The sequence below is a fragment of the Giraffa tippelskirchi genome, chromosome 13, assembly GCF_054371585.1.
Source record: "Giraffa tippelskirchi isolate mGirTip1 chromosome 13, T2T-mGirTip1v1.2.pri, whole genome shotgun sequence".
Classification (NCBI taxonomy): domain Eukaryota; kingdom Metazoa; phylum Chordata; class Mammalia; order Artiodactyla; family Giraffidae; genus Giraffa; species Giraffa tippelskirchi.
The window spans coordinates 103,714,614-103,740,644 of record NC_137287.1 but is presented as its reverse complement, the minus strand read 5'-3'; the positions used below and the strand labels follow the sequence as shown (position 1 = coordinate 103,740,644).

At 45.1% G+C, this 26,031-nt stretch overlaps 1 protein-coding gene across 46 annotated transcripts in view; it reads right to left on the bottom strand.

Moving 5' to 3' along the window:
* Nucleotides 1-7,015: 7,015 nt before the first annotated feature.
* KIF3B (kinesin family member 3B) overlaps nt 7,016-26,031 on the bottom strand; it is a 38,151-nt gene continuing 19,135 nt past the window's right edge. For 22 of the 46 annotated variants that reach the window (XM_081559603.1, XM_081559602.1, XM_081559600.1 and 19 more), the window contains 8 exons: nt 22,710-24,166; nt 19,298-19,399; nt 18,963-19,085; nt 18,737-18,855; nt 14,062-14,175; nt 13,270-13,375; nt 11,036-11,214; nt 7,016-10,444 (listed from right to left, as the gene is read on the bottom strand). In XM_081559603.1, coding sequence (XP_081415729.1) covers nt 10,348-10,444; nt 11,036-11,214; nt 13,270-13,375; nt 14,062-14,175; nt 18,737-18,855; nt 18,963-19,085; nt 19,298-19,399; nt 22,710-24,101 — 2,232 coding nt within the window. In that variant the 5' untranslated portion in view covers nt 24,102-24,166 and the 3' untranslated portion in view covers nt 7,016-10,347. The remainder of the gene's footprint in view (nt 10,445-11,035; nt 11,215-13,269; nt 13,376-14,061; nt 14,176-18,736; nt 18,856-18,962; nt 19,086-19,297; nt 19,400-22,709; nt 24,167-26,031) is intronic. The other 24 variants (XR_014073813.1, XR_014073815.1, XR_014073817.1 and 21 more) reach the window with 4 other exon arrangements.

Sequence of the window (26,031 nt, the reverse complement as noted above, 5' to 3'; positions counted from 1 at the left end):
GGAGAATTCCACGGACAGAGGAACCTAGTGGGTTACGGAGGTCACAAAGACTTGGACACAACTTAGCAACTAACACTTTCACACTTTGTGCTTAAATAGAGATTATGCATTGGACCATAATGCAGATGTTTACTTTTACAATGAAGTATTTAAACAAGAATGTTGAGAAGTCTTAATTTATCTGCTAATTTTATCACTGGGTTCAGAAGCCTTGGGCTCTCCCCCTGGCGGACTAAAACCAAGGCAGCCAGGCTTCAACACAGTGTAGCGCAGAGTACTGTAGGCCTCTCCATTCATGCTGCTGACCACACCTCTCCCAGGTTTTTCATCACAAAAGCCAAGCATTAGGACTGGCCCAGAGTGGCATTCAGTTAATGCCAGCTGAAGGGAGGAAAAAAGAATGCTCTGCCATGAGAGACAGATTTCAACCAGGCAACTCGAAAGGGGCCTTGGAGGCTGAGTGAAATTTAATTGAGCAGAGATGAGGGTAGGCTTGGATGAAGGCAACATGCTTGCAGTCACCTAGAGACCCACCTCTATACAGTGCTGTCCACAGTTTCAAAGTGCTTTCCTATAATAATCACAACAGCTTCCGTTGACAGAAGGCTTGCCTCATGCCAGGCGCCAGGTGCTTTACATCTCTGCTTTCTTATTCATGTATTTTTAATGTATTATGATTACTATTGTCTTTATGATTAATATTTACTTGCTGTTTCTACTAGCTGCACACAAGCTCTAGGGAAGCAGGGTTTTTTTCCCTGTTGTGTTCAAAACAGTGCTTAGTACTGTCAGGTTACTGAATCCTCCACAGAGCCCCACGAGGTAAGATCTTTTGCCCCCATTTTACAGATGGGCAACCTGAGGCTCAGAGGGGACAAGTGACTTTTCCAAAAGTAGAGATCCCACATGAGGACAAGACTAAAAATACATCTATGATCTCTCTCTCCATTACCGCTGCAACTGCCTGGACTCAGAAGTGTCCAGTTGGCCTCAATGTTGGGAGCCGCCACCTGCTTGCTCCTCACTTAACTAATAATGATAACAGCCTTGTAACACTGACCCCTCCCTGAGCACTTGCTACTACACACCAGGCACTCTTCCCAGTAGTTCACATGGCTTGACTCCGAGCAACTTAGGAAGTACTTGCTATGATGCCTTTATGGCAGTTGAGGAATCTGAAGCCCCAGGGAGGTTAAAAACCTTTGCAATAATCATGCAACCTGTCAGTGATGAGTTCAGAATTCAGAATCCAGCAGTCTGGGCCCAGCGCCCATGCTTTTCACCCCTGGCCACGATGCCTCAGCAAGATGGTGAGCAGTGGGGGAGAGCTGGGATTTCCAGAGTACTTATGAAGGCCAAGGCCATTCTGCCTGGCAACTATTAGGCACGCTCTCCTGTTTCTCTTCATGCTCTCTTTTCAACCTCACAATCACCCTGTGAAGTTACTGGATTTCTGAGCACCGCACAGATGAGACAGAGTCGATTAGTGGTTGCCTACAGCTTGTGTGGTGGGAAGGAAATGGGGAGTGGCAGTTAATGGGTATTTTGGGGGTGATGAAAATGTTTTAAAATTGATAGGGGTTGATGATTACACAACTGTGAATATACTAAAAACCAATGAATTATATACACTTTAATGGGTAAAATGTGTGGTAGGGGGATTGTATCTTAGTAACGCCTTTTATCTCAAAGGGGAGGGGCATGGAAGGAAGTGGCAGGGGTGGAATTTCCACCGGCTTCAGATCAAAAACTTTGGAAAACTTTGGAACCGCTGTTGCCTCCTTTGTCTCTCACTTCTCACAAACAATTATCAGCAATCAGCGTATATCCTAAGGCGTGTTCCCACTTCTCCCCCTGGCTCCCACCGCCTGGTCCAAGCCACCACCTCTTCTCTAAACCACCATACCCCTTCTAAGCATTCTCCTTCCTCTCCCCTTGCTCTCTCTCTCCTCTGTTCTCCACAGAGCAGCCAGAGGGATCCTATTAAAGCATTCCTGTCAGATTTCCCTCTTTTGCTTAAAAGCCTCCAGTGGTCTAAAAATAAAATTTACCATTCAGCATTGGCCCCCCGCCACCTGTCCAACCCCACTGCCTGCTGCCCACACTTGTCCTCAAACACACCCCAGCCTCCAGGCCTCTGCACCATGGTTCCTCTTCCCCGGAATATTCTTGGTCCTGGTACCAGAAACCCATGCTTGTTCCCCAGTTTCACTCGGGGCTCTGTTCAAATGGAAAACATGCTGCAGAGAAGCCCTGGCTGACCTCCCAACCTGAGCCAGCCACCAACCCCTCCTCATCTCTCTCTCACCCTTGCCCTGCCTTGTTGTCCTTCAGGGCACCTTTGGTTAACCAAAAGTCCACACTTTTGGTGAACCACCTGTCTCTCCCACTAGAACGTGCCATCCCTAGGAGCAGGAGCTTCATCCTGGATCCCTGCGACTAGAACAATGCCCCCACATAGTAGGCACTCAAAAAATGAGAAAGGATCTGACACCAAAGTGCTGGCTCCTCCCACTGCCCCAGATCAAGCAAAGAAGACTCATCACCAAGTTTAACACACCGCACACTGAAAAGGCTACAACCCCCTCACTGCACCCCGTGAGTGTCGTATCTGAGCCACTGATCACTTTGAAATGTATGTATTTGTGCGGGATGATAATTCCCTACCAGACTGGGAGCTCCGGAAGGGCAGGACCCTGAGTCGTATGTAGCCCTTGACATCTGGCATAGAGTGTTGAACAGCATTTAGTTAAAATCTTTTGGTCACTGGCCAAAGAAGATAAATTTCAAAACCAATGGCAGAAGTTTCTCTTTTCCTAAATGTAGCAAAGGCACCACCCTTCCATTCTACCGCTTTGAAAAATGCCTCAGCCTCATTTCCAAGGGAACCGAGTCACAGTCAACCGTTGGAATTCCTTGGGTTCTGAGCTGTGCCAGGGAAAGCTCCTTGAGAATGGAGTTTGCCAACTGAGCCCAGAAAACCTGTGTGAACAGCAGGCACACTTAAAGCAGCACTTGGTGAAACTGCTTCCTGTTATGTCGGGTAGAAACAGGAGCATGAGAGGCTGGCTTAAGGAGAAAACGCCTGGAGTGTAAGTAGGACCAGGCGTCACTCCTTCACACACACACATCATCCACCAAAAAAGCCTCCAAGGGCCGCCCCTCTATCTACAGGCTGTACCGTGGAGTTGAGCCCCTTCTCACAGTCTGCTCCCTCACTCCAGTACACCTTCCCTGTGCTTGTTCGTGTTGTTGTCTTTGTCTGCCGTGCCCTTCCCTCCTCCTAGGAGCGGGGTGCTACCCTGCCCATTCTGCAGGAGCACCGCTCCTCTGTGAAGTGTTTTTCCACCTCTCCTGTCCTACCACCCTTTCCTCTGACAGAAAACACTCTGTTCTGAGCTGCGGGTGTCAGCACTGACCCTACCACTTGATCCATCAAAGCATCAAGCTGGAGATGACACGACATGCTCTCAGGAACTTACGGTCTAGTGGGGGAGACCAAGGCAAACAAATACATTGCAAGTTGGGGAAAGGGCTTAGAAGGAAACACGGTTCAGTGAGAGACACTGCACAGCCAGGTAGAGACGGGGGGAAACCAGAATGGGTGGCTGGGGAAGGCTTCTTAGAAGAGATGGCATTAAATGAGTACCTGAAAGATGAGTATGAGTGAGCCAAGCAGAGAGTGGGGAGAAATTACCAGAAACAGGGGACAGCACATGTGAAGGTGTCATGGCCTGTAAGCGCTTGGCATTACCGAGCACCAAAAGGAGGCCTGGGAGAGCGGCATGAGGGGAGGAGACTGGCCTTCTAGGAGGTCCTAACCACTCTGAATCACCATTCTGAGACTTGTTTCTCTCATCCTGTTTCTCTCTCTCCCCGCCTCAGAAGGGCTGGAGTATACGTTACTCCTCTCTGTCTCCAGGGCAGGGCAAGACACCTGGCACTCGCGAGCATTCGACAAGTTCCTGTGGGCGGTGCTGTCCCTAGCCATGCGGGTGAGCCACCTCTCTTTCTGCCCGTTCCCCACCCCCACAGCCATCCCCAGTCAGCTCGCCTAACTGAAGCACCCGGGGATGGTTAACCACAGACTGCTGATAGAAACAGAGGATGAAACAGGAGCAGCTGTGAGAGCTACGGTTACAGTCCTTGATAAACGCCACTGACAACCCCGTTGGCAGATGTGACCACCGCACGGTCCTCGGAGACCAGATTCTCAGGGTAAACTTCAATCAGATGGCAACTCTAGTACAAGAGGGCCTGCCAAAATCACGAGCCCTGAGACAGACTGTCAGCGTGAAGTTCAAAACAGTTTCCAAGGCCAACTGTTTTTATTCACAGTACTTCTGATAATGAAATGCACGGGTGTTTTTTTGTCCCTCCACCCAATAAGTCTCTGATTCTCTAGACACCAAATGGGTGTCCTACAAATCGATTTTCAATACTGATACTAACTCCCAGTATTTCAGGACTTGGACCCACAAGACTGCCCCCCGCTTCAGAGGCTAGTCCAATGTTCCAGGTTGCCAGTTGGACCTCTGACCAACCAGCTATAACTGCCGAGGGTTTCCACAATCCTTTCCTCAGGTTAAATAATTACTAGAATGAATGGCTCACAGGAACTCAGGAACGCACTTTAGCTACTATTACCGTTTTACCGATGCAACTCAGAAACATCCAAATGGAAGAATTGCACAGTGCAAGGTCAGGGGAGGGCCATGGAGCTCCTGGCCCTCTTCGGACACGCCGTCCTTCCTGCACCTTCATGAGTTTACCGGCCTGGAAGCGCTCCAAACCCCCATCGTTCAGGTGCTTCTATGGATGGGTTCCATTAGGCAGGCCGGAATGACTGAATCATTGACTATCGGTGATTAACTCAATCTTCAGTTCCTCTCCCCTCCCTGGGGGTCAGAAGGGGTGCTGAAAGTTCCAACACTAATCACATGACCGGTTCCTCTGGCAACCAACCTCCACCCCAAGCTATCCATAGATCACTTTGTTAGCCTAAGCTCTGGTGTGGCTGAAAGGGGCTTGTTAGAAACACCGGAAGTTACTCTTATCATTAAGGAAATTTCAGGGGTTGTAGAAGTTTTTGGGGGGACGAAGACCAACTACATACTTCTTACTCTGTCACACGAGGTTTGAGTAGTTTCTAGATTTTTTTTTTCTTTAAACAATCCAGAAGATGAGAAGACAACCTGGTGAGTCAGCAGGAATTTCCAAGTTGCCCAGCAACCTTGCCCTGTACCTCCCCTGATAGGTTAGCCCCTGACCCACCCAGAGCTCTGTCACTTTCAAGAAAACACTCGTAATTCTTCAAATCACACTTTGAACCCTTGCTTTCTGGCTAATGAGTTTTGATTTTATTCTAAAATAGTTAACTGGGTAGGCTAGGCTAACCTATGATTTTTAACTCTTTTGGGAAAGAAAGGGGACTATAGGGACATTACCTGTAGTTTGAGGCCATCTTCTGAAGAGTTAAGGATCATTTGCCTAATCACATAGACCACTGTCCTCTCTGTGCTCTTTCCATTTCTTGTTGGCATACCTATTTTTAAAGTCCTATACTATAATCTTTTTTATGGTAGCTCTGCATGCTTCCCCCCAGTGAGGGTAGAAAAGGACTGCAGATACCTTCCTGTGAAATCCTAGTTGTCTGTTATATGAGGCTTTCACAGGTGCTGTCCCCTCTTTGAACAAATTTCTTTCTTTATTCCTGTCTCGATAACTCTTTGTCCTCTGGATCTCACTTTATGCCAGTTCTTCAGAAAATCCTTCCCTTCTTTACTCACCCAATCCAAATCAGAATCCTATTACTCTCTCATAATATCACTTCACGATATCTGTCATGATTGGTTATTATACGTTCAGGTGAGTTTGGTTAGCATTTACCCCACCTCTCTCTCCCATGCAAGCACAAGCTGGGTGTGGGCGGGGACTACGATCTCACATCTCTATATCCAGTTCCTGGTACAGCATGGCACAGAGGAGATATTCAACATGTATTTGTTAAGTGATTAGCCACTTTTCTATAGAGGCCTAGGGTTTTCTGAACATCATATACCCAGTACTAGCTTCTAGTTTCTTAGGATACAAATTGCTCATGGTGTCTTCTGAACCCAGGGCCCTGTCATAGCAATAACCAAATAATTTTATTATTTGGTGGTGGCGGGGGTGGGGGTGGGGCTTTGGGGGTACGAGGGAATCGCAGTACACAGTTTGTATGATCTTAGTTCCCCAACTAGGGATCGAACTCAGGCCCTCGGCAGTGAAAGTGCAGAGTCCTAACCACTGAACTGCCAGGTAACTCCCAATAACCACATTTGAAAATGTCTGCTTTCGTCCACATACTTGTGTACTTGTTGCTTTAAATGCAATGCTAATCCTCACAGTGGCCCTTCCAGGTGTGGATTATGACCCTGTTTTACAGACAAGGACCCCCCAAGGTTTAGAGAGAAAAACTCCACATAGTTGCACAGCTAGTAAGCACAGGCACAAGCAGGATTCAAGCCGAGCTCAGAGTCCAGGGTCTGAGCTCCTTCTATTGAGTCTCCACTCCTCACACAGGGTACATGACCACCCCTCCATCCTGCAGGGGGACGCTCCAGCAGGCCTGAGCACATAAGAAACCATAAGACCAAGGAGTCGCTCATTTCTGGTAATTTTTTTCTTGATAGTAAATAACATGAAATATTTTTCTGTTAAAAAATATATATTTTGAAGTATATAATAAATGTAAAGAAACATTAAAAAACAAAACACAGAAATTAAAAAGTAATTTCATGCCTGTCTCAGGAACTTCCATGGAAAACCACAAAAAGCATTCTTTTGTCACTCTTTCATTACATGTCCCTTTACCTTGCTGCTATATTTTTAAAACGCCAACATTCCAACTCAGTCTTCATGTTCCACTCCCACCCTCCTTCCACTAGAAAAATTCGAATGTTTAAAAGAAATTGGCAGCGTGTCAGCCACCGGCATGTCATTCTCAGAAGCATCAGTCATTTATGAGGACACCTTTTTGGAGGTACAATAAATCTGATTTTTATTACACATCTTAGTTTAGAGTCACTTTTACATTCCTAGACAAAGAGATGATACAAATAAATATTGACTATAAAACTCAGAGCCCCAAGTATTGGCGTATTCTTTGTCTAAAGGTAGCCAAAGAGAAGGTCAAGATCAATAGTAACTCCAAGGAGCCATAAAGCCCACTGCCTCCTGCCTGCCCCAGGATCACTCCTTTCATAAATAACCTCAGAAGCATTTCATTCAAGAAGCGAGGGCAAGGAGGCGGGGGGCAGATTTCCAAACAGTACAAGACACAACCTTGCACGATAGACAATAGCCAGGCCTGCTGTTCTTATCCAGGTCCTTCTGAGCATTCTGATTATGGCTTTTAGAGTGTATTAACAGCCCCATTTTCGCCCACAGATGGTGCTGAGATGGCCCAAGGTGTTCCCACTGAGCCTCTACCTCCAGTGGGAAATGTGAGGCTGGACTGATATCCCACGTTGACAGGGAATGGACACTTCTCACAAACTTGGCAACAATTCTACATTCAGTGAAGGGGCACTTACAAAAGTCACAAAGGAGAAGTAGAGCGTGGCCCACGCCGGAGCTGAGCAACTCTCTTGACGCCCATGGCTGTGGAGATGCAGGTGGTGCCATTCAAGCAGCATGCAGGCATTCGATGGGGAGCCATCCAACGTTAGGGTGGAGTCTTTAGAAAGTGCTTCATGCCTATGATATGTGGCCTTGAGTTCTGAATCCAGGGGCCTGGGAGACATGGGATTTGAAATCTGAAACCAGATACATTCCTGCAGGCGGTTGCACATTTGTCTCCAACTCCTTCTCTCAGATGGGCTTATTAGATCCTGGGGCCTTGCTGCCAGATTTCATTAGTTGCTGCTGACATGAAGGCCCTCAGATGGCTTGGAATATTCTAGCATGACTACAGACAATAAAAACCTGGTCCCTCAGTCATCTTGGTAGGTCTACACCTTTGCCTCAATTCAGAGCCCAAAGCAGCAGCTTCCTAGTGGCAGCAGGACACTCTACTCTATTCGAATATTTATCGGATCCATTTTGAGAGAAGAAAAGCACCGGAGACTCAACCTCCAGCCAGGTGTCCTTCTACTTCGTTTCACAGACCAGATGAACACAGCTGAGTACAAGGCAAGCCTGTTTTCATGACCCTGCCTGTCAACTTGGCTTACTTCTTTTGCCTACTTAGAAAAGTTCCATGGTCATTCAACCACCCATGATCAGAACAGTCACCTTGAGACATCAGTATTCAGCTACAGGGTTATCTGCAATTTTTAATTCTCAGATTTCCTAGATGGAAATGTTCAGCCTACAGAATTCAGATCAGCTTCAAGGAAATGTAGTGCAAGAGACAGGTGTAACCAGCAGGTCACCATCTTAGGCTGCCCACCCCATCATTTGGTTCCTGTTCAAACAGGGACATTCTTAGTAAATAATAAAGAACAGAGTTTGATCCCGAGAAAGATGAGGGACGCCTCCATTATGCTCCGGGAATTGCTGAAAAGGGCCCTGGGTTCAGAAAGAATGGTTACTAAACAGGAGATAAGCTGGTAGACGACAGATTTCCATTTGCAGGACGCTAAGACATTGCACTCGGTACCTCCTCTTTCCCACAGGTTCTGATCCAGAAATGTGCCCTGGGAACTGAGCAGCTGAGTTAAAATATAACTCAAGGCCCACTGAGTCGCCACCTTCCCGAGGCACGGTGCCAGCAAGGTGCGCCGGTATGGCCGACTAGGGACACATATTGTCCCCTCAGGCTTGGCTCGTGGACTCAGACACCCACGTGGGAGCTTCCAGCCTGGATTAGTCATTCAGCGGGCCTTTAATACAGACAAAGGCAACAACTGCACGTTAGTGTATTTCTAAAGTCGGGCAAGTTCTTGGTCTCTCTCTCTCTTACAGACACACACGACACATTCAAAGAACATAGGCACCACTGTGCTTGCACACCCACACACACTTATGAGCTTCTCATGGGGGGAAATGAGTAACATCCACCTAATGACCAACATAAAGCCAAATTTTGAATTTCAATAATACAGAGAACTAAAACTTACAAACCAAACCAGTATATGTAAACGGGAACTCCTAATCTCCTCTGAACCTATTCAATCACACGGCCATGCCTCACTACCGCCCCGAGCTCTGCCTGGAGGGAGCCCCAGTTCTAGGATTAGGTGAGTTTTCTGCTGGACGCAGGCAGGATTCCTCTGCTGCTCTAGCTGTCATGTCTTCCTTTGCCACTGCACCGAGCCTCATGACTCCATCCTGGCACCTACCTCGTCACCCCAATGCTCTCTATGCAAGGATGGAATAAAACGGGGGATGCAGAAGTGCCACTCTGTGTCTCGTCCCCCAAGCTCTGGTCCCATCAGAGAAGGCAGAGACAGCCTCCCTTTTCCCAAAATACAGGCCCACTGCAGAGCATGCTCTGGAGGCAGAGGATGGGCCCAGGCAGGTTCGCTCAGAGAATGTGCATGGGAGTAGATGGTGACCAATAAAGAGCAAAGTGACACGGCGTATGGACATGGCATCAGCTTACAGATTCACGTCTTGGATAAGATGGTCATGGTTTTGAGGTTTTAAAGATGCTGTTTCCCTAAACTCTCCAAGGAGGCAGAGGAAGTGTTATTTCTATTCCTTCTGACATGGAATCCTTCTGGAGCAGAAGTTGGCAGCTTCCTTGGAAAATATCTGCTCCTTCAGCAGATCCCAAAGGCAGATCTACTTCTTACTGAGGTGCATGGACCGTGCCCCTCAGAGGCTTGGCTCCAAATGAGATTTCTCATTTTCTACCTACAAGAACAAGCACCTGCTCAAGTTCTAGGACTTTCGCTTTTCAGACTCATTGCCACTTTATCCTGAGGCTCCAAAGACTTGGGTCTGCTGAGGTGACTCCTGATTTTGCCCTATTGTTCAACAAGAAGGGAGCCCAGTATAAAGAACAGGCTAGAAAAGGAGAGGGGAGAGGATGGGATGGCAAGGAAAAGGAGAGGTGGCGGCAAGGGAGAAGGGAAGCAAGGTCACCGGTCACTCTCTTGCTTTCCACTCTGGCTATCACACTTTACCTTATCCAGGCAGTTCTGAGATGCTAATTAAAGGACAGGTCCCAGAGGAGCTGAGTGCCGTCTTACGACCAGCATGTTCAACCAGATTAAGTTGGTTCATCGGCAAAGAGGCCATTGCTTTTCCCCAGGGGAATGGTTCTGAGTTTGGGGTCAAGTCCTCTCTGCAGGTTTTCGCTTGTCTCTTCTCCCAGAAGGCAAGGCTGTTTGTAACCTGGGAGAGGGGGAAGTGGCTTTACTTTGGAACCAGCCCCCGAGGCTGTGGATAAAGCTGAGATGCGGGGGTTCCTGAGGAAGAGGAGGAGGAGCCCGACTTCCTTCCACTTTTAGGCCTGCAAGAGTCAAACACATATGTCCATTACACATCCCAGCACTGTCTCTGATGCAGATAAGCCTCCCTTCCCATCAACGGCCATTATGTCTCAGAGTGGCCTGGCCTCATGGACTTTCAATTGTAAAACCACCAGAGACTGGCACAGCCTGACCCTCTTGGATGGCCAACATGACCCGCCAATGGACAGATGACACCTCGGGGGGGGGGACTCCAATTCTCAGCAATTGCTCTTCCATTAAAATCACATCTTGACTGTCTTCTCCAAATTGGTAAGAAGGAAAATAAAATAAAACCTAAGTATGCATAAGTATGCAGGTAAAATTCCTTCCATTTTTGGTTTTGCGCTGTTATTTTCCTTAAACTTCTAATCCGGAATTTGATAAGACAGGATTTCTAATTGAGCACCAAATTAAGTGGTTGGTTATTTAAACTGAGGCTCAGAGCCTGGGCTGTGGATGCAGACAGACCAAGGTTAACTCGGGCTTTGCCACTTAGTTCCATGATAAACAAGCACTTTTGCTACCCTCTCCCCTCATCTGTCCTTGTTCAAGCATGTTCTGTTCAATCATAGGTCGCCAAAGCCACTCACCTGGCCTTGGTTTTCTTATGTGCAGTGCTTTCAAAGGATGATGCATCCACCTGTATCTCATCTTCGTCCTGCAGAGCCGCATCCAATGCGGCCTGGACCTTGGGGGCGATGGTGGGGCCCTCGTAGTCTCTGGTGGTACGACTGGGCATGTCCAGCTCCAGCAGCATGATGTTTTCTGCCTGCCGAAGCAGAGCCAAGATAGCTAGGATGGCATCCACTCAGACAAAGGGAGTTCAAACAATCTAAACCCAAGAACAGAGCCTCAGACTGCTTGCTACTCAAAGCCCACCAAGGGTCTGCTTAGAAAAAGTGATGTAGTTTTATAACTTTTTCCCTGGTGCCATTTCAGATGACTTTTATTTTACTCTCTCTGTTTTTCTCTATTTTCCTTTAAAAGAAAAAAAAAGAATGTGTATTGCACCCTAAGGGGAACAGGCACAACCCATTTATTGTAGACAGTGTAAAAATACAAAAAGATATGCAGAAGAAACTAGCAGTCACCAATAATCTCCACACCTACAGCAGCTTTGATGAATTTTCTGGCTGTAGAAGGAAGGAGGCAGGTATGGTGCATATATGTGGCGTGTGTGCAGGGGGCAGTATATGTGTTTATTACCAGACTTTGAAAATCAGACCAGGCCCTGCCTCATAACTGGCCTTGTAGATAGATTCCTTCACTCAATATTCTGCGGTGGGCCTTTTCCTAGCCCCTAAACACCAAGCCGAGGGTGACGAGGGAATAACACCCATGGCTCCACATCTTCCCCTCTAGCTCCTCCCACTAAGTGGAGTTCAAGCCCCAAGGCCCCAGCGGGGGGAATGAGGGGCACCAGCTGGGAGAAGGTTAGGGGAGAGAATGGAGCGGCTCCGTTGATCAATTTTATATATTGAGATACTGCACAACATGTCTCTCAATGGAGCAGGTCCGCTGCTAAAAATCATCTGAGAGCCACTGCTTGAAATTCTATCTCTGGATCAAGGTAAGCCCCCTGGAAACCCACGTATTTGATCTGTTGGCTTTAAAATCATGTTTTTAGGCTGAAGACACGAAATAAACTGGCAAGATATGCACCCTCCGAAACTGCTAGAAAAATGCTTCTGAGGACTCTGACACATCCCTCATCTTCCACGACAGAAAGCCACATCTGATAACTTCTTTTTTGCTTTTGTTTTCCTTATTCAGAATAACTCAGTGCCAGGAAGAACAGTGCTTGAAGAGTTAACTAGTCCTAATCTGCCTTGCTCTGGTTGCCAAGGGAGACTCAAAAACATCTTAAATTTTTTAAGTGACAATCTTTCATCATAAAAGTAATTCAGAGAATTCCCTGGTGGTTCAGTGGTTAGGACTTGGTGCTTTCACTGCTGTGGTCCAGGTGCGAACCCTGGTCGGGGAAACTAAGATCCCATAAGCCATGCAGTGCAGCCTAAATAAATAAGTATAATGGAGGTTCCCCATGGGTAGTTATAAAAAATACAGATAAGCAAAAAGAAGAAAATTTAAAATGAATGTGCTTCCATTAACCAGCCAACTACCAGTTCACATTTTGATCTACTTTGCACCTGATCTTTTAATTCATATATATGCTTTCAGGACCAATTGTTCTATAGCTGAACAATACCTGCATCTCCTGGCTCACCCACTTACCAGCTACCTGAACTTTTAAGCCACAGGATTGACCACACAGAGTGGGTGAGAGGGCTCAATCAGATAGAGCAGCAAAGCGCTGAGTACAGTGCCTGGTGCATGGCCAGTGCTTATAAATAGAAGCCTGTATGGTATTTTTACTGTAAAATATGTTTGGGTCATTAACTAGTTATCAATTATGTCACTTCAAATAACTACATGACTCACATATTCTGTTAAATGGAAGGACTGCAAGTTCTTTCACGAACCTCCATCTCCTGTTATTAGACATCTTTCTTTCCCATCTCCCCACAAGGCCATTCTGAAACTCACTATTAACGTGTATTGGTCACATGGCCTATGGTATGTTTGTACTCTCTCCTTCCCTAGTCCTAATTTTCTAAATCTCATTCTCTTTTACCTTGTTATTTATGATTCATTAATCATACGTATTATTTGTTAAAATCGTTATTATTAATGTGGCTGTCCTCAGGTCCCTCTTAAAAGTGTCAGGATACAAATTGTGACTTTGCAGATGGGTCAAAGGGTTTACATAAATTTAAACTCCTCCAGGACAGAGAGGAGAGAAACATGAGTACAATCTTCTCACCCTGTATCGAACGTCTGGACGAACCATCATGGACATTCTTGCGTGCTGGCTCAGCGGTCTCCTGTATCCCACGGCTGAGACTGGCCGTTTCATCATCTGCTGGCTCCTGGAAATGGACTGTGTGCTCAAGACCCAGGCCAGAGTGTGTCCCACAGTCCCAGGACTGGGACTGTGGAACCAGCACTCAGAAAATTCTGAGCCTCCTTTAGGTAGAACCTGAAGTGGGAAACTCCCTGGACTGAGGGCTGACATGTAAATGGGGCGGGAGCTGCTTTTATTTTCTGCTTGAATTGCTTTCTGATTCACATGTGAGCATCATGCATCTTTCAAGCTGGAGGGGGTCTGAGTCATCACCCAGTTCTTAGATAGTAGGCATGAAGCTGAGCTGTCCACACTCCCCACTCCCACATCCTTGGCAGACTTCTCTCATCTTTCCAGCAGGACCCATACAGAGACTGAGAATCCTCCACACGGTCAGACTGACAGTTAAGATCACACCTATCTACTGCCCCTCCCTTGGCCTGGCACACTTCACTGGACATCTGGGGAAGCTGACGAGCAGGAACTTGGGAAAGGCCATTAGTTCACTATGATAATGTTTCCCTATTTCTAATACCACACTCGTCACCAAATGTTTACCTCATGAACTTACAGCAGCCACAAAGTCACAGCTGTAATTGGTTCCAAGTTTAAAGGAATCAGACTGTGTTTTACCATTCTCCTCTGGCCAAGTCCAGCTTATCAACATTCTACCCCACCCCATTCCCACATTACACGTCAACAGTGACTTACTCCAGTCTGGTTATAGGATGTAATTTCCAATGATCTTCCTCTTCATCGAAGAAGGATCTATTCATAATTTTACTTTTTTCTTCCAGAGGAATGAAGTTTTCTATAATAAGATGCCTGTAAGAGCACACACACTCAGGTGAATAGATGGACAAAGAACAAGAATGGGGTGCTGGCTATCTGGCCCCACATGAAGCAAGTAATAAGTAAGGGCCAAGTCACTCAACCAACATCTACTGAGCAGGTTCAACGGGACTACCATCATCCTAGGAGCTGGGGTACAGACATGAATGACACTGGCCCCTGCTTGAGACAGAGAAACACTCTTAGGTATGCTGACAGGTCCATCGTAGGAATATGGAAAGGTCAGTTATCCCCAAGGACTACCAGCTTGAGGAGGTGGAAGAACTAAAGAGGAAGGGAGGGACTTCCCTGGTGGTCCAGTGGTTAAGACTCCACACTTCCAATGCAAGGGGCCTGGATTTGATGTCGGGGAACTAAGCTCTCAAAGTTTTTGAGGCAAATAAATAAACAATTTTTAAAAATAAAGAGGAAGGCAATGCCTGAGCTATGCTGCAGTGAACTTGTGCTAAGTACCTGGGGGAGGGCCACTGGTACTGCTAAACCCGCTCCTTAATTTCCAAAATGCTGAAAACAGATTACAATTTCAAATGCCTTCCTCCAGTCCTATGGACTGTTGCCCAAGGTGGAAAAACTCCACATTCTAATCACTAGAACAAAGAGGAGAAACAAGATGCATTTCAGCCCCTTAGGCCCCTGAGAAAGAAGACCATTCCTGAGAAGAATCTCTGCCTGAGAAGCACCCAGGGAACACAGCAGACAATGAAACTGGAACCCGCTGAGCTGTGTCTCTCCATGGTGATGACTATTTCCTGCCCCCTCTGAGCGCACTCCTTCCAGACCTCAGGACAGAACAATGCCCACAGGGTGTGAACGTGGAAGACACACAAAACAAACACCACGGAGGTCGAGGGGACTATGAGAAACAGGCTGGCTTGATGTTTATTCAGTAGATATGAATAAGAGACAGAACAATGAAAATGACTTCCTTAAAAAAAATAGTTTGAAGAGATGACATTTTCTCTTTATTTGACTATTTAAGAAATGATTTTTCATATATTTGGGGTTCTTTTTTTTCTGATTTTAAAGATCTTATTTATACATTAGAAAATGTGAGACTTCCCTGGTGGTGAAGTGGTTAACACTCTGACCTCCTAGTGCAGGGGGTGCAGGTCCGATCACTGGTCAGGGAACTAAGAACCCACATTCTATGCAGCAGGGCCAAAAAAAAAATTTTTTTTTGAAGAAAAGAAAATGTGAGAAATACAATTACACACAATTTCAATACCCAGAGACAGATATTTTGACATATTTTGTTCTGACCTTTTTTCTAGGTGTACATGCCTAGCAAGAGGACTAACATATATTTAATTTTAAGGGCTCCTTTCCAAATTTACAACTTAATCATTAAAAGAATCTCTTTGAAAAGTTCTTTTTTAAAAAAAAAATGTTATTTATTTATTTTTGGCTGCACCGGGTCTTTGTTGCTGCAGTTGTGTTTAGTTGCTAAGTTGTGTCTGACTCTTTGCGACCCCATGGACTATATAGCCCACCAGGCTCTTCTGTCCATGGGAATTCCCAGGCAAGAATACTGGAGTGGACTGCCATTTCCTTCTCAATGAAAAGTTCCTCTTTAAAGAAAACTTTGAGCAAATGAAGTGGAAGAACTGATATTAAAAAATTTTTTTTAATTTGCAAAAACCCCTAATGAAATAATGGAGTTATGCAAAGATCACTGTTGGCTGAAACCATTAGCTCAGTGGTTCTCAAGCCAGGCTGCACATCAATAGCACAATATCTTAGTCAGACCTCGTGAGAGATCAGTGATTCTCAAAGTGTGCTCACAAACCAGCAGAAACAACAGGGGGTACTTGTGAATGCAAATGCTCAGGCCCCACTCCAGATGTGCTGACCAGAGTCTCTGGATGTGGGGCCCAGCGATCCACATTTAACAAGCCCTTCAGATGAACTGGTGCCTGCTGAAAATTTAAGGACCACTACCTAGACAAGTGAAATCAGAATCTCTTGGGTAGGACCCAAGTGTCACTATTTTTAAAAACTCCTCTGATGATTTATGTGTGTAATCAAGGTTAAGAACCAGTCCTTCAGAGTTCACCTTCAGTTAAAGGAAAGTAAAGAAGATAGAGACACAAGCTAAATGACACCATGAAGAAGAAGCAGACTGACAAATCCAGAATGTGGTATATTTCTCTAGGCTAACTGCCCCAGCCTTTTCAACAAGACAACTCTGAAAAAAAGTTTCTAAAAAGGAAAGGGGTTGCTCCAGATTAAAATAAGCTTAACAGACATAACAACTAAATGCAATATATAGTCCTTATGTAGATCTTAATACAAACAAACCAAGAAAATCCAAATATGGGTAGAGTATGAGAGAATACTAAGAAACAATGTTAATTTTGTTAGGTGGAAAGATATCATTACATCCACAAAAATCAATTTTAATTCTGACACAGTAGCTTCTAAAACAATTCCTTATATGATAGCATCAAACAAATAAAATACTTAGGTATAAATTCAACAAAAGAAGTGCAACGACTACGCAATGAAAAATACAAATGTTTATGACAGAAATTAAAGAAGATTTAAATAAATAGAAAGACATCCCATGTTCATGGATCAGCATACTTAATACTGTTAAGATAACAATACTCTCCATATTGATCTGTAGAGTCAACACAATTTCAATCAAAATCTCAACTGTTTTTTTTTTTTGCAGAAATTGAGAAGCTGATCTTAAAGTTTATATGGAAATGCACGAGACCTTGAATAGCCAAAAGCATCTTGAAAAAGAACAAAATATTGGAGCACTCACATTTTCTCATTTCAAACCTTACTACAAAGCTACAGTAAATAAGACAGTGTGGTACTGGCATAATGACAGACATATAGCTCAAGAGAACAGTACTGAGGGTACAGAAATAAACCTTTACATTTATGGTCAACTGATTTTCTACAAGGATGCAAAGATAAATAGAGAAGACATTTGTCAACAAATGGTGTTGGGACAACTGAATATCCACAGGCAAAAGAATGCATTTGGAACCATACTTCAGACCATATAAGAAATTAACTCAAAACGGATCATAGACCTAAATCCGTAAGACTCTTGGATAACCTAAGAGAACTAAAAATGTTAAGTCCACAATTAAACTTGGACACAAACGTTCATAGCAGAATTATTAACTATAGCTGAAAAGTAGAAACAACCCAAATACCTATCAACTGATGAATGGATAAATAAAGTGTGGAATATTCATATAATATGCTTCAGCTCTAAACAATGAAGTGCTAACATGTTGCAACATGGATAACTCCTGAAAACATGTTAATTGAAAGAAACCAGTCACAAAAGACCACATACTATATAATTCCACCTATATGAAAGGTCCAGGTTAATTTACAGAGTCAGAAAGTAGATCAGTTACTTTTAAGGCTGGGGGAGGAGATAAGGAGTGACTGACAATCGGTATGAGTTTTCTTTGGGTGACGGCACACACAAATGTTCTAAAATTAGACTGTAGTGTTGGCTTTACAGCCAAGTAAACATATATATACATATTTAAATGACTTGTAGGGGAGTTCCCTGGTCACCTAATGGTTAGGATTCTGGGCTTTCACTTCTGTGGCCCAGGTTCAACCCTTGGTGAGGGAACAGATCCCCCAAGCTGTGCAGCCAAAAAAAAAAAATTTGACTTGTATCTTGTATACTTTAAATAGGTGAATTGTATGGTATGTGAATTATATCTCAATAAAGATTTTCTTAAAAAAAAAACAAAAACCACACTGTGGTACATATGTAAGTATGTGGGAATGAGGTAACATGATGTAAGATTTGCTTTAAAATATTTTTATGAGGGTTAAGATCTGTGCTTTCACTGAAGGGGGCATGGGTTCAATCCCTGGTGGGGGAAATAAGATTCTGCATGGTACATGGTGCAGCCCACCCCCCTAAAAAAACACAAACAAAAAAAACAAAAGCAAGCAAACTATGAAAGATAGACGACAAAAGACTGTTTATCATGGCATCTTAGGCTTTCCTGGTAAAGAATCTGCCTGCAATGCAGGAGACTTGGGTTTGATCCCTGGGTCAGGAAGATCCCCGGGAGAAAGAAATGGCAACCCACTCCAGTATTCCTGCCTTCCTGCCTGGGAAATCCCATGAACAGAGGAGCCTGGCAGGCTACAGTCCATGGGATCACAAGAGTCAGACATGACTTAGCGATTAAACCACCATCACCACTGGGCAATGGATATTTGGGTGTTCCTTATACCATTCAGAAAATTCTAATTAATAAAAGATTCCCTTTCATCAGTAGATAATGGCTTCAGGAAGGCAAAATGGAAGGAACTTGGAGATCATCTGGTGAAGATATTTAGTTAACAGATGGGATGCAGAGACAGAAAATAATTTTCTTAGGAATAAACTTTAGACAGACAAGGTGGCAAGAGAAGGAGAGAAGCAGGCAGGGGCCCTGTCTTCTGAGGGGTTTCTTCCACCCCAGTGATAGGAAAGACCCAGCTGAGCAAACAACAATGCAGCAAGTAGCTGGGGCGCCCCAGAAGGCCCAGGACTTACTTGAGTTTCAGCTCCCTGGTGAGCTCATTCTGGGTCTGCTCCAGCTCCTGTCGCTCCTTGATGTGCTCTTCTTGGAGGTCATGGATCTCTGCCTTGACTGCCTGAAGCTTAGAGAAGAGCTGGAAACAACAGGATAGGCGGCTGAGCCGGGCGGCCCTCTGGACAACAGAGTTCACTCTCTGCCCCATGCCTCAAGGAGCCTCTGCCTGCCTCATTCCTTTCCTACCTTTTTGAGTTTCTTGGTCTTGATGTCCACCTCTTGCTGCAATGAGCTGTACGTCTCCTTCAGTTCCAAGGTCTCCTCGTCTCGGCTTTCCATCTGCTGCTGGATTTCTCTTTCTCGACGTTTCTGAGCAATGTCACAAAATTGATCAGTGTGCCTACAGACAACGTCTATTCAAGAATATGGGGCCGGGTGCTCTAGATCAGTCTCCCACCAGGAAGGGGCTGACACATGTCCTTTCTATCACCTTTGAAGAGTCTAACAGAAGAGATATTTGCTCTGTAGAATTAACGTACCCCACCCCACTCCATTCTCTCCAAAAAGGAATGACAAGTTACCTGTTCTGCAATTTCTTGCCGTTTCTGCTCCAAGATTTTCTGCTGCTCATTTGTATGATCTACTATATTTTTTCCTCCAACGAGCAGTTTACTCTCCATGGCCTTTGTGAGAAAGAAGCAGAATCTATGTTATGAGTGGTATTGCTCAGAACATAGCTCCTCACAGGGAAGCCTGTGAAAGACAAAGAGCTCTGGATGGAGCCAAAGTGGGTAAATTCTTGGGGAAAATATACTGTGCTCAGCTGGGTCTTTCCTGTCACTGGGGTGGAGCTTTGGCAGCTTCATTAGGGCTTTATAATGGAAATACTGAAGACACAGCTTCCTCAGACATACATGAATTTCAGCTTTATTTTTTAAAGAAAATTTTTGGTTTGTTTGTATGAAGTATTGACCCCAGTTAGAACCTATTAAGCACCTCCTACATGCTAGGTACTGAGGATGCCACCATGAATACGAGTCAAAAGCTGAGAGTCCACGGAGGGCCACAAGTAAGCAGGTTCTTATCAGATGGAGTCGGGTCTTATCATGAGGAAAAGACAGAGTAATATAGGGAGAGGCACACGGGAAGGAGCAAATTCAAGCTTTTCCAAAAGGCCGTCAGGGAAAAAGCTTCCTGTCTCAAGGGACAGCTACAAGAGTGCTAAAGTAAAAATAGGAATCAGCTAAGAAAAAAAATTGTTTTCAGAGCATAGGGTAGAGAGTGGTGATACATGAAGTTGGCAAAGCAATCAGGGGGTAGTTCAAAAACCTCCAAGCCTTGTTAAGGGAGACTAAGCTTGACCCTGAGAACTGCAGGAACCACTGACGTGTCCTTTGAGCATTAGGATACACAACCAGATCTGTGTTTTAGAAACAAAACTCCCCCGCAACAGGAAGAATAACTGGAAAAGGGCAGGCTGGGTGGAGTGAGAGCAGACAGGAGGCTGTTTTAAGGTTCCAGGCCTGAGCTGGGGCAGGAGATGTTGGGAGAGCAAAGTGGATGGGTCCAAGAGAGGCAGGATTCAGAGACTGACGGAGAGTGAGTGGCAGCTGGCAGTGATAACTCCTAGGAGTCCGGCTAAACTGAGGAAAGGCAGGCTGAAGCAGGCTCTGCGTGGCCCTGGGCATCTCCGTGGAAATACCCAACAGGCAGAGGCTATGGGATGTTAGGAGACAGCTCTGGGCTAACCATTCAGACTGAAAACCTTCAGCATTTAGATGAGGGCTGAAGCCAGGGGAACGATTTGCACCTGAGAAGCATGGACTCCAAAAACTCTGCAACCTTGCTTTTAGGAAACTTCTACCCCTGCTGTCATGTTTCAGCCCCTGAGACTTTCCTCTTCTTTCAAAACAAGAAGGCTGGACTGATTACTAACCACCACTCCCAACACACTCCCTTCCAGTTCGAAAATTCTTTTGTTCTATGACTGTATATCATCCAGGGATTGAGAAAGACAGATGTCATGTCATTCTCCCATAAATAAAACATGTAAGAGGTCCAGTGACCTTGAGGTGATGCTGAGTCTGGCCACACTCGGCTTCTGAGAGTTGCCCAACTACCCCAGGTTGTTTAAGAGTCTAGGTGCTCCTGGGCTTGAATAAAAACCGTGATCGTTAAAAATTCCACATGCAGATCAAACACAAGCATACCCAGTTACACAGTGCAGGAGTCAGGAAGGGTCAAGTGACATAACAGAACTCCATAGTAAGCCCCTCCCCAGAACACAGCTACCTCCTAATTGTGTTGTATGTGACTCCATTTTCACACCAGGTCTTGAGAGTCCTACAAAGGATCCCTACCTCTGAAGTCAAACAGGACCCAGCTCTGTGAAAGGGCTACTATCATGCCACAGATAAAGTACAGCTTCACATGCTGGGGGAAGGGGAGGCAGGAAAGAGATCACTTTGTCATTTTTTAAAAATTAATAAACATAGACACGTTTTAGAGTAGAAATCAAAGTTTGCATAAACACAAGACAGAATCCAATGCTTCAAAGGAATTCTGGCGTGTTGTCAAGCAGTGGTCATCCTCAGTTTTCCACAGCCAGCGCTGTGCTCTCCTCTGCCAAGAAAGCCCTGTGGTGGCCCAGAGTCTAGGCACCTGAGGGAACTGCTGCCAGAAAGAACAGGCAACACACGGGCGCCTCTACACTCTAGCATTCTCCTCAGCCACTGGCACACAGGGCCTGACGGCAAGGGACCCTGCATATGAAAACCACAAGGAGACACCATTGTCTATCTACCAGACAGACAAAAACTCAAGTCTGCTAATCACAAGTGTTGGTAAGGATGGGGAACAACCAGGACTCACACCCTCCCGATAGAAGCATCAACACACATGACCACGTGAGAAAGCTACATGTTGTTGTCTGGTGAAGCTGAAGCTATACACACCCTAAGACCTGATGGTGTCAAGCCAGAAACTCTCTTTCACACAAGTTCTCCTCCAGTCAAGGACAAGGAATTCAGGGCAAGAAAACTAAAACCCCCCACACTATCAGGGGAATGGAATGCCATGGAAATCTCAGAGCAGTAAGAATGAATCACAGTTCCAGGCATCAAAATGGATAAATTTCATTAACATAACATTTAGCAAATAAAAGTAGATCACAGCAGTGGGATTCAATTGATACGAAAGTTAAAAATTATGTGAAACTAAAACGATCTTTGGGGGCTTCCCAAGTGGCTTAGTGGGTAAAGAATCTGCCTGCAATTCAGGAGATGCAGGAGATGCGGGTTCAATCCCTGGGTCAGGAAGATCCCCTGGAGGAAGGCACAGCAACCCACTCCAGTATTCTTGCCTGGAGAATCCCATGGACAGAGGAGCTAGGTGGGCTATAGTCCATAGGGTCACACAGAGTCGGAGCATGCACAAAATGATCTCTCATGTAGAGATACACACACACACACACACACATTTGGGTAAACTATAAAGAAAAGCAAAGAAAGAATAAACCCCAAATCCAAGGTAATGGTTACCTCTGGGGAGGTAGGGGCACAAAGAGCTTGTAAAGATACAGATGCTATTCTTTCTTATACTGGGGCAGGAAGGGGTGGTGTCTGGTACATGAGTATTACTGTCAAAGATTCTCCAGGCAAGAATACTGGAGTGTGTTGCCATGTTCTCCTCCAGGGGATCTTCCCAACCCAGGGACTGCACCCAGGTCTCCTGCATTGCAGATGGATTCTTTAGCGTCTGAGCCACCAGGTAAACCCATGAACACTGGAGTGGGTAGCCTATCCCTTCTCCAGGGGATCTTCCTGACCCAGGAATCGAACCAGGGTCTCCTATATTGCAGGCGGATTCTTTACCAGCTGAGCTACCAGGGAAGCCCTTGGGCACTGAGTATCAATATCATTCCTCATATCATTTTTTTGATAAAACAAAAAAATTGGGAAGAAAAGAGAAGGGGCCTAAGGCAGGGTACAGTACCTTGATTTTGGCCCCGAGCACCTCAGCAGCATCCTTCTCCCGCCGTAGATCCTCCATCTTTTTCTCCTTCTCCTTCAGCAGCCTCTTCTTTTCCTCTGCAACCAAGCTGTGGTCCTCAACAATGGCCCGCTTCTCGATCTCCAGTTTCTCTTGCTGTTCCCGCCAATAATCATCCTTGTCATCCCCTTCCTCCTCCCCCTCTTCTCCCTCCTCCTCCTCCTCTTCCCCACCCCCTACCCCCCTCCGCTTCTCTCGCCTCTTCCTTCTGCCAATGGACCGTTTCTCCAACTGGGCCTTGAGCCGAGCAATCTCCTCCTGGAATTCTCGAAGAAGGGCGTCTTTAGGGTCCTCATTGACCCTTGGCTTGTTCTTAATGTTTTTAGCACGGTTGGCATATCTTAGAGTGGTTAGGGTCTCTTCTACATTGTAAGAGGCAGGCCCCACGTTGGCCACCATCACAGTTTTTGCATTGCCACCAAGAGAATCCTGGAGGAGCCTGGTAAGCTTGGAGTCCCGATATGGAATATGAGTGCTTTTTCCATCCACCAGGGCAGAAATGACATTACCCAAGGCCGAAAGGGACAGGTTGATCTTGGTTGCTTCCTTCAATCTCTCCCCTTGTGCACCGGTCTTGGCCTGCCGTTCACTGCCAGCAAGATCTACAAGGTTCAGTTTCCCTACCCGGATATGGTTTTCACCGTCAAGGCCCACCTCACTGCATTCGATGGTGATGACAAAAATTGCATGTGAACGGGAACTGTGCTCATTCATGTTGGTGGCCCCAACAGAACGGTTTTGGTTCCCCACATTCATCACATGCTCTATTTCCTTCACACTCTTAGTAACGAAGGAAGATAGGTCTTTCACGTACACCCCGGTGTCAGGCCTCTCCTTGAGCTCAAGCCTTTTGGTCTGATCCTTGGAGAGCAGGTCTCGGATCTCTTCCTGGTAGATCTCCAAATAAGAAGCCCTGACCAAGTACTGTTGATTCTGGGATCGAGAGATATGGGTGAAGATGTGATCAAACGAGTTAGGGATGACCCCTCTTTTTTCAGGGTCACCCCGGACTCCTTCCATCGTGTAGGTTTTTCCAGTCCCCGTCTGTCCATAGGCAAAAATCGTCCCATTGAAACCCTGAAGGACGGAGTCCACCAGCGGTCGGAAGGTCTCATCATAGAGTTCAAACTGTTTGGCGTTCCAGTCGTAGACGGCATCAAAAGTGAAAGTCTTGGGCATTTCATGGGCCACTCCCTTGGGGTTCTTGACAGACACCTGCCCTAGCTTCACGTCCACATCCACCACCTTGTCGTATGAAGCAGCCTTTTCCTTGCCATTCATGGGCCGACAGCGAACCACCACCCGGACTGATTCTGAGCTTTTCAGCTTTGACATGATGACCTCTGACCAGGTCACTCTTAAGGGGTATGAATCCAAAAATATCTCAGGATGCTAGGGTCCTAGGGGGAGGGAAAAAAAAAGTAAGCACAGATAGTACAGTTGTCACTGGGGGCTGATTACACACCCAGGTCACCTCCATCTAGCCAACCTTCTGACAGCCATACTTAACAACTTTACTACAAATGGCTATTTCCTCATGGGATCTTAACCAGTTGCAGAGGGAAAAATAAAAACACTACTCCACCAACAGTGTTAACTAGCTTGTCTACTCTTCAATGTATATTTTATCCTATACTACAGGCTGAGGTGGCTGGAAGCTTTATAAAAGCCCAAGTAACCTTATATGCCATGGAACTATCATAAACTCTGCACAGAGCCATTTGGAACTATCTATCTAAATTTAAAATGCAAGTCCCCTTTGATCTAGCAGTTGTATTTCTAAGAATTTATCCTACAGATAGAAGGATATCTGTTGTGGTATCAACTGTGGTAGCAATAGATTGTGGACAACCTCAATTCCCATCAAGAGGGGGCTGATGAAATAAATTTAATACATACAGTGGAATCCTGTGCAGTTGCTAAAATGAATGTGCTAATCTAAACATAATCCTAAACGAAGATATGTTGTTAAGTGAAAAAACCTGGACGAGGAACAGTGTCTATAGCACAGTTTACATATGCATGCTACAATATTAGAAGCATGCATGTAAAAGTGGTAACAGTGGCAACCTTGGCAGGGGAACTATGGGCCCAGAGGACACTCAGAGGTCTAGAGAGAGAAAAAAAACACTTTTCACTATACACTCATTAGTTCTGTTTGAATTTCCTATCTTGTACTGATAATACTTTTCCATTCTAAAATCAACTACGGCTTGTGCAAAATGTGTTCAAATAAACAAGGATGTAGGGTAATGCATTACATAGAAAGCACTTATCCAGTCAATAAATTTTAAAAAATTTGAATGCAAATAAGAAAATAGATGTTAAGAAATTTTTAAGTAAAAACAAAAAAGAACTTCATTTGGTGCTAAAAAACTCATGGAGCAGAAGAAAGGATGATTAAATGGGTTCTTTGGGAAGGGGTAGGGAGCAAGCAAATTAGAACAAAAAGATACATATGATGATGTTAAACTCCCCAAAACCTCAAATCAAGGGTTTTTAAAAAAACAGATAATTCTGACTTCCCTGGTGGCGCAATGGATAAGAATCTGCCTGCCAATGCAGGGGACACGGGTTTGATCTCTGGTCTGGGAAGGTTCCACATGCCACAGAGCAACAAAGTCCATATGCCACAACTGCTGAGCCCTGTGTGCTGCAACTACCCAAGTCCATGTGCCTAGAGCCTGTGGTCCACAACAACAGATGCCACCATCATGAGAAGCCTGCACTCGTGGCAAGTGGAGAACGCCCTCACAGCAACAAAGACCCAGCACAACCAAAAATAAGTAAACAGACAAATAAAATTATTTTTAAAACAAAAATTATTTTAAAATATATATATTTTTAAAATTAAAAACAAACAAACAGGTAATTCACATGATTCTTGATTCAAAAGGTCCTTTGCTGAGAGGTCCCTCTCCCTTACCTGTTCTCCAGCCAACCACTTCCTTGCTTACAAGGCAAGTATTATTAGATTTTTAATCTTCCTGAATAAGTTTATGTATAGCAAGCTCATACGTATTAATGTACACTTATCCTCTCCTTTTTTACACAAGCATAGTATGTAATACACAATAATACGCAGTGTCCTGCAGCTTTTTTTTACTTAACAACCTATCTTAGAGTTTGTTCCCCTCAGTAAATGCAGAGCTGCCCTATTCTTTATGACAGCAGTAAAACATCCATCTGTATGGAGGCAGTGTAATTTATTTAACCACTACCCTAGCACTTAAGCTGTTTTTGATATTCTACTATGAAAAACCTA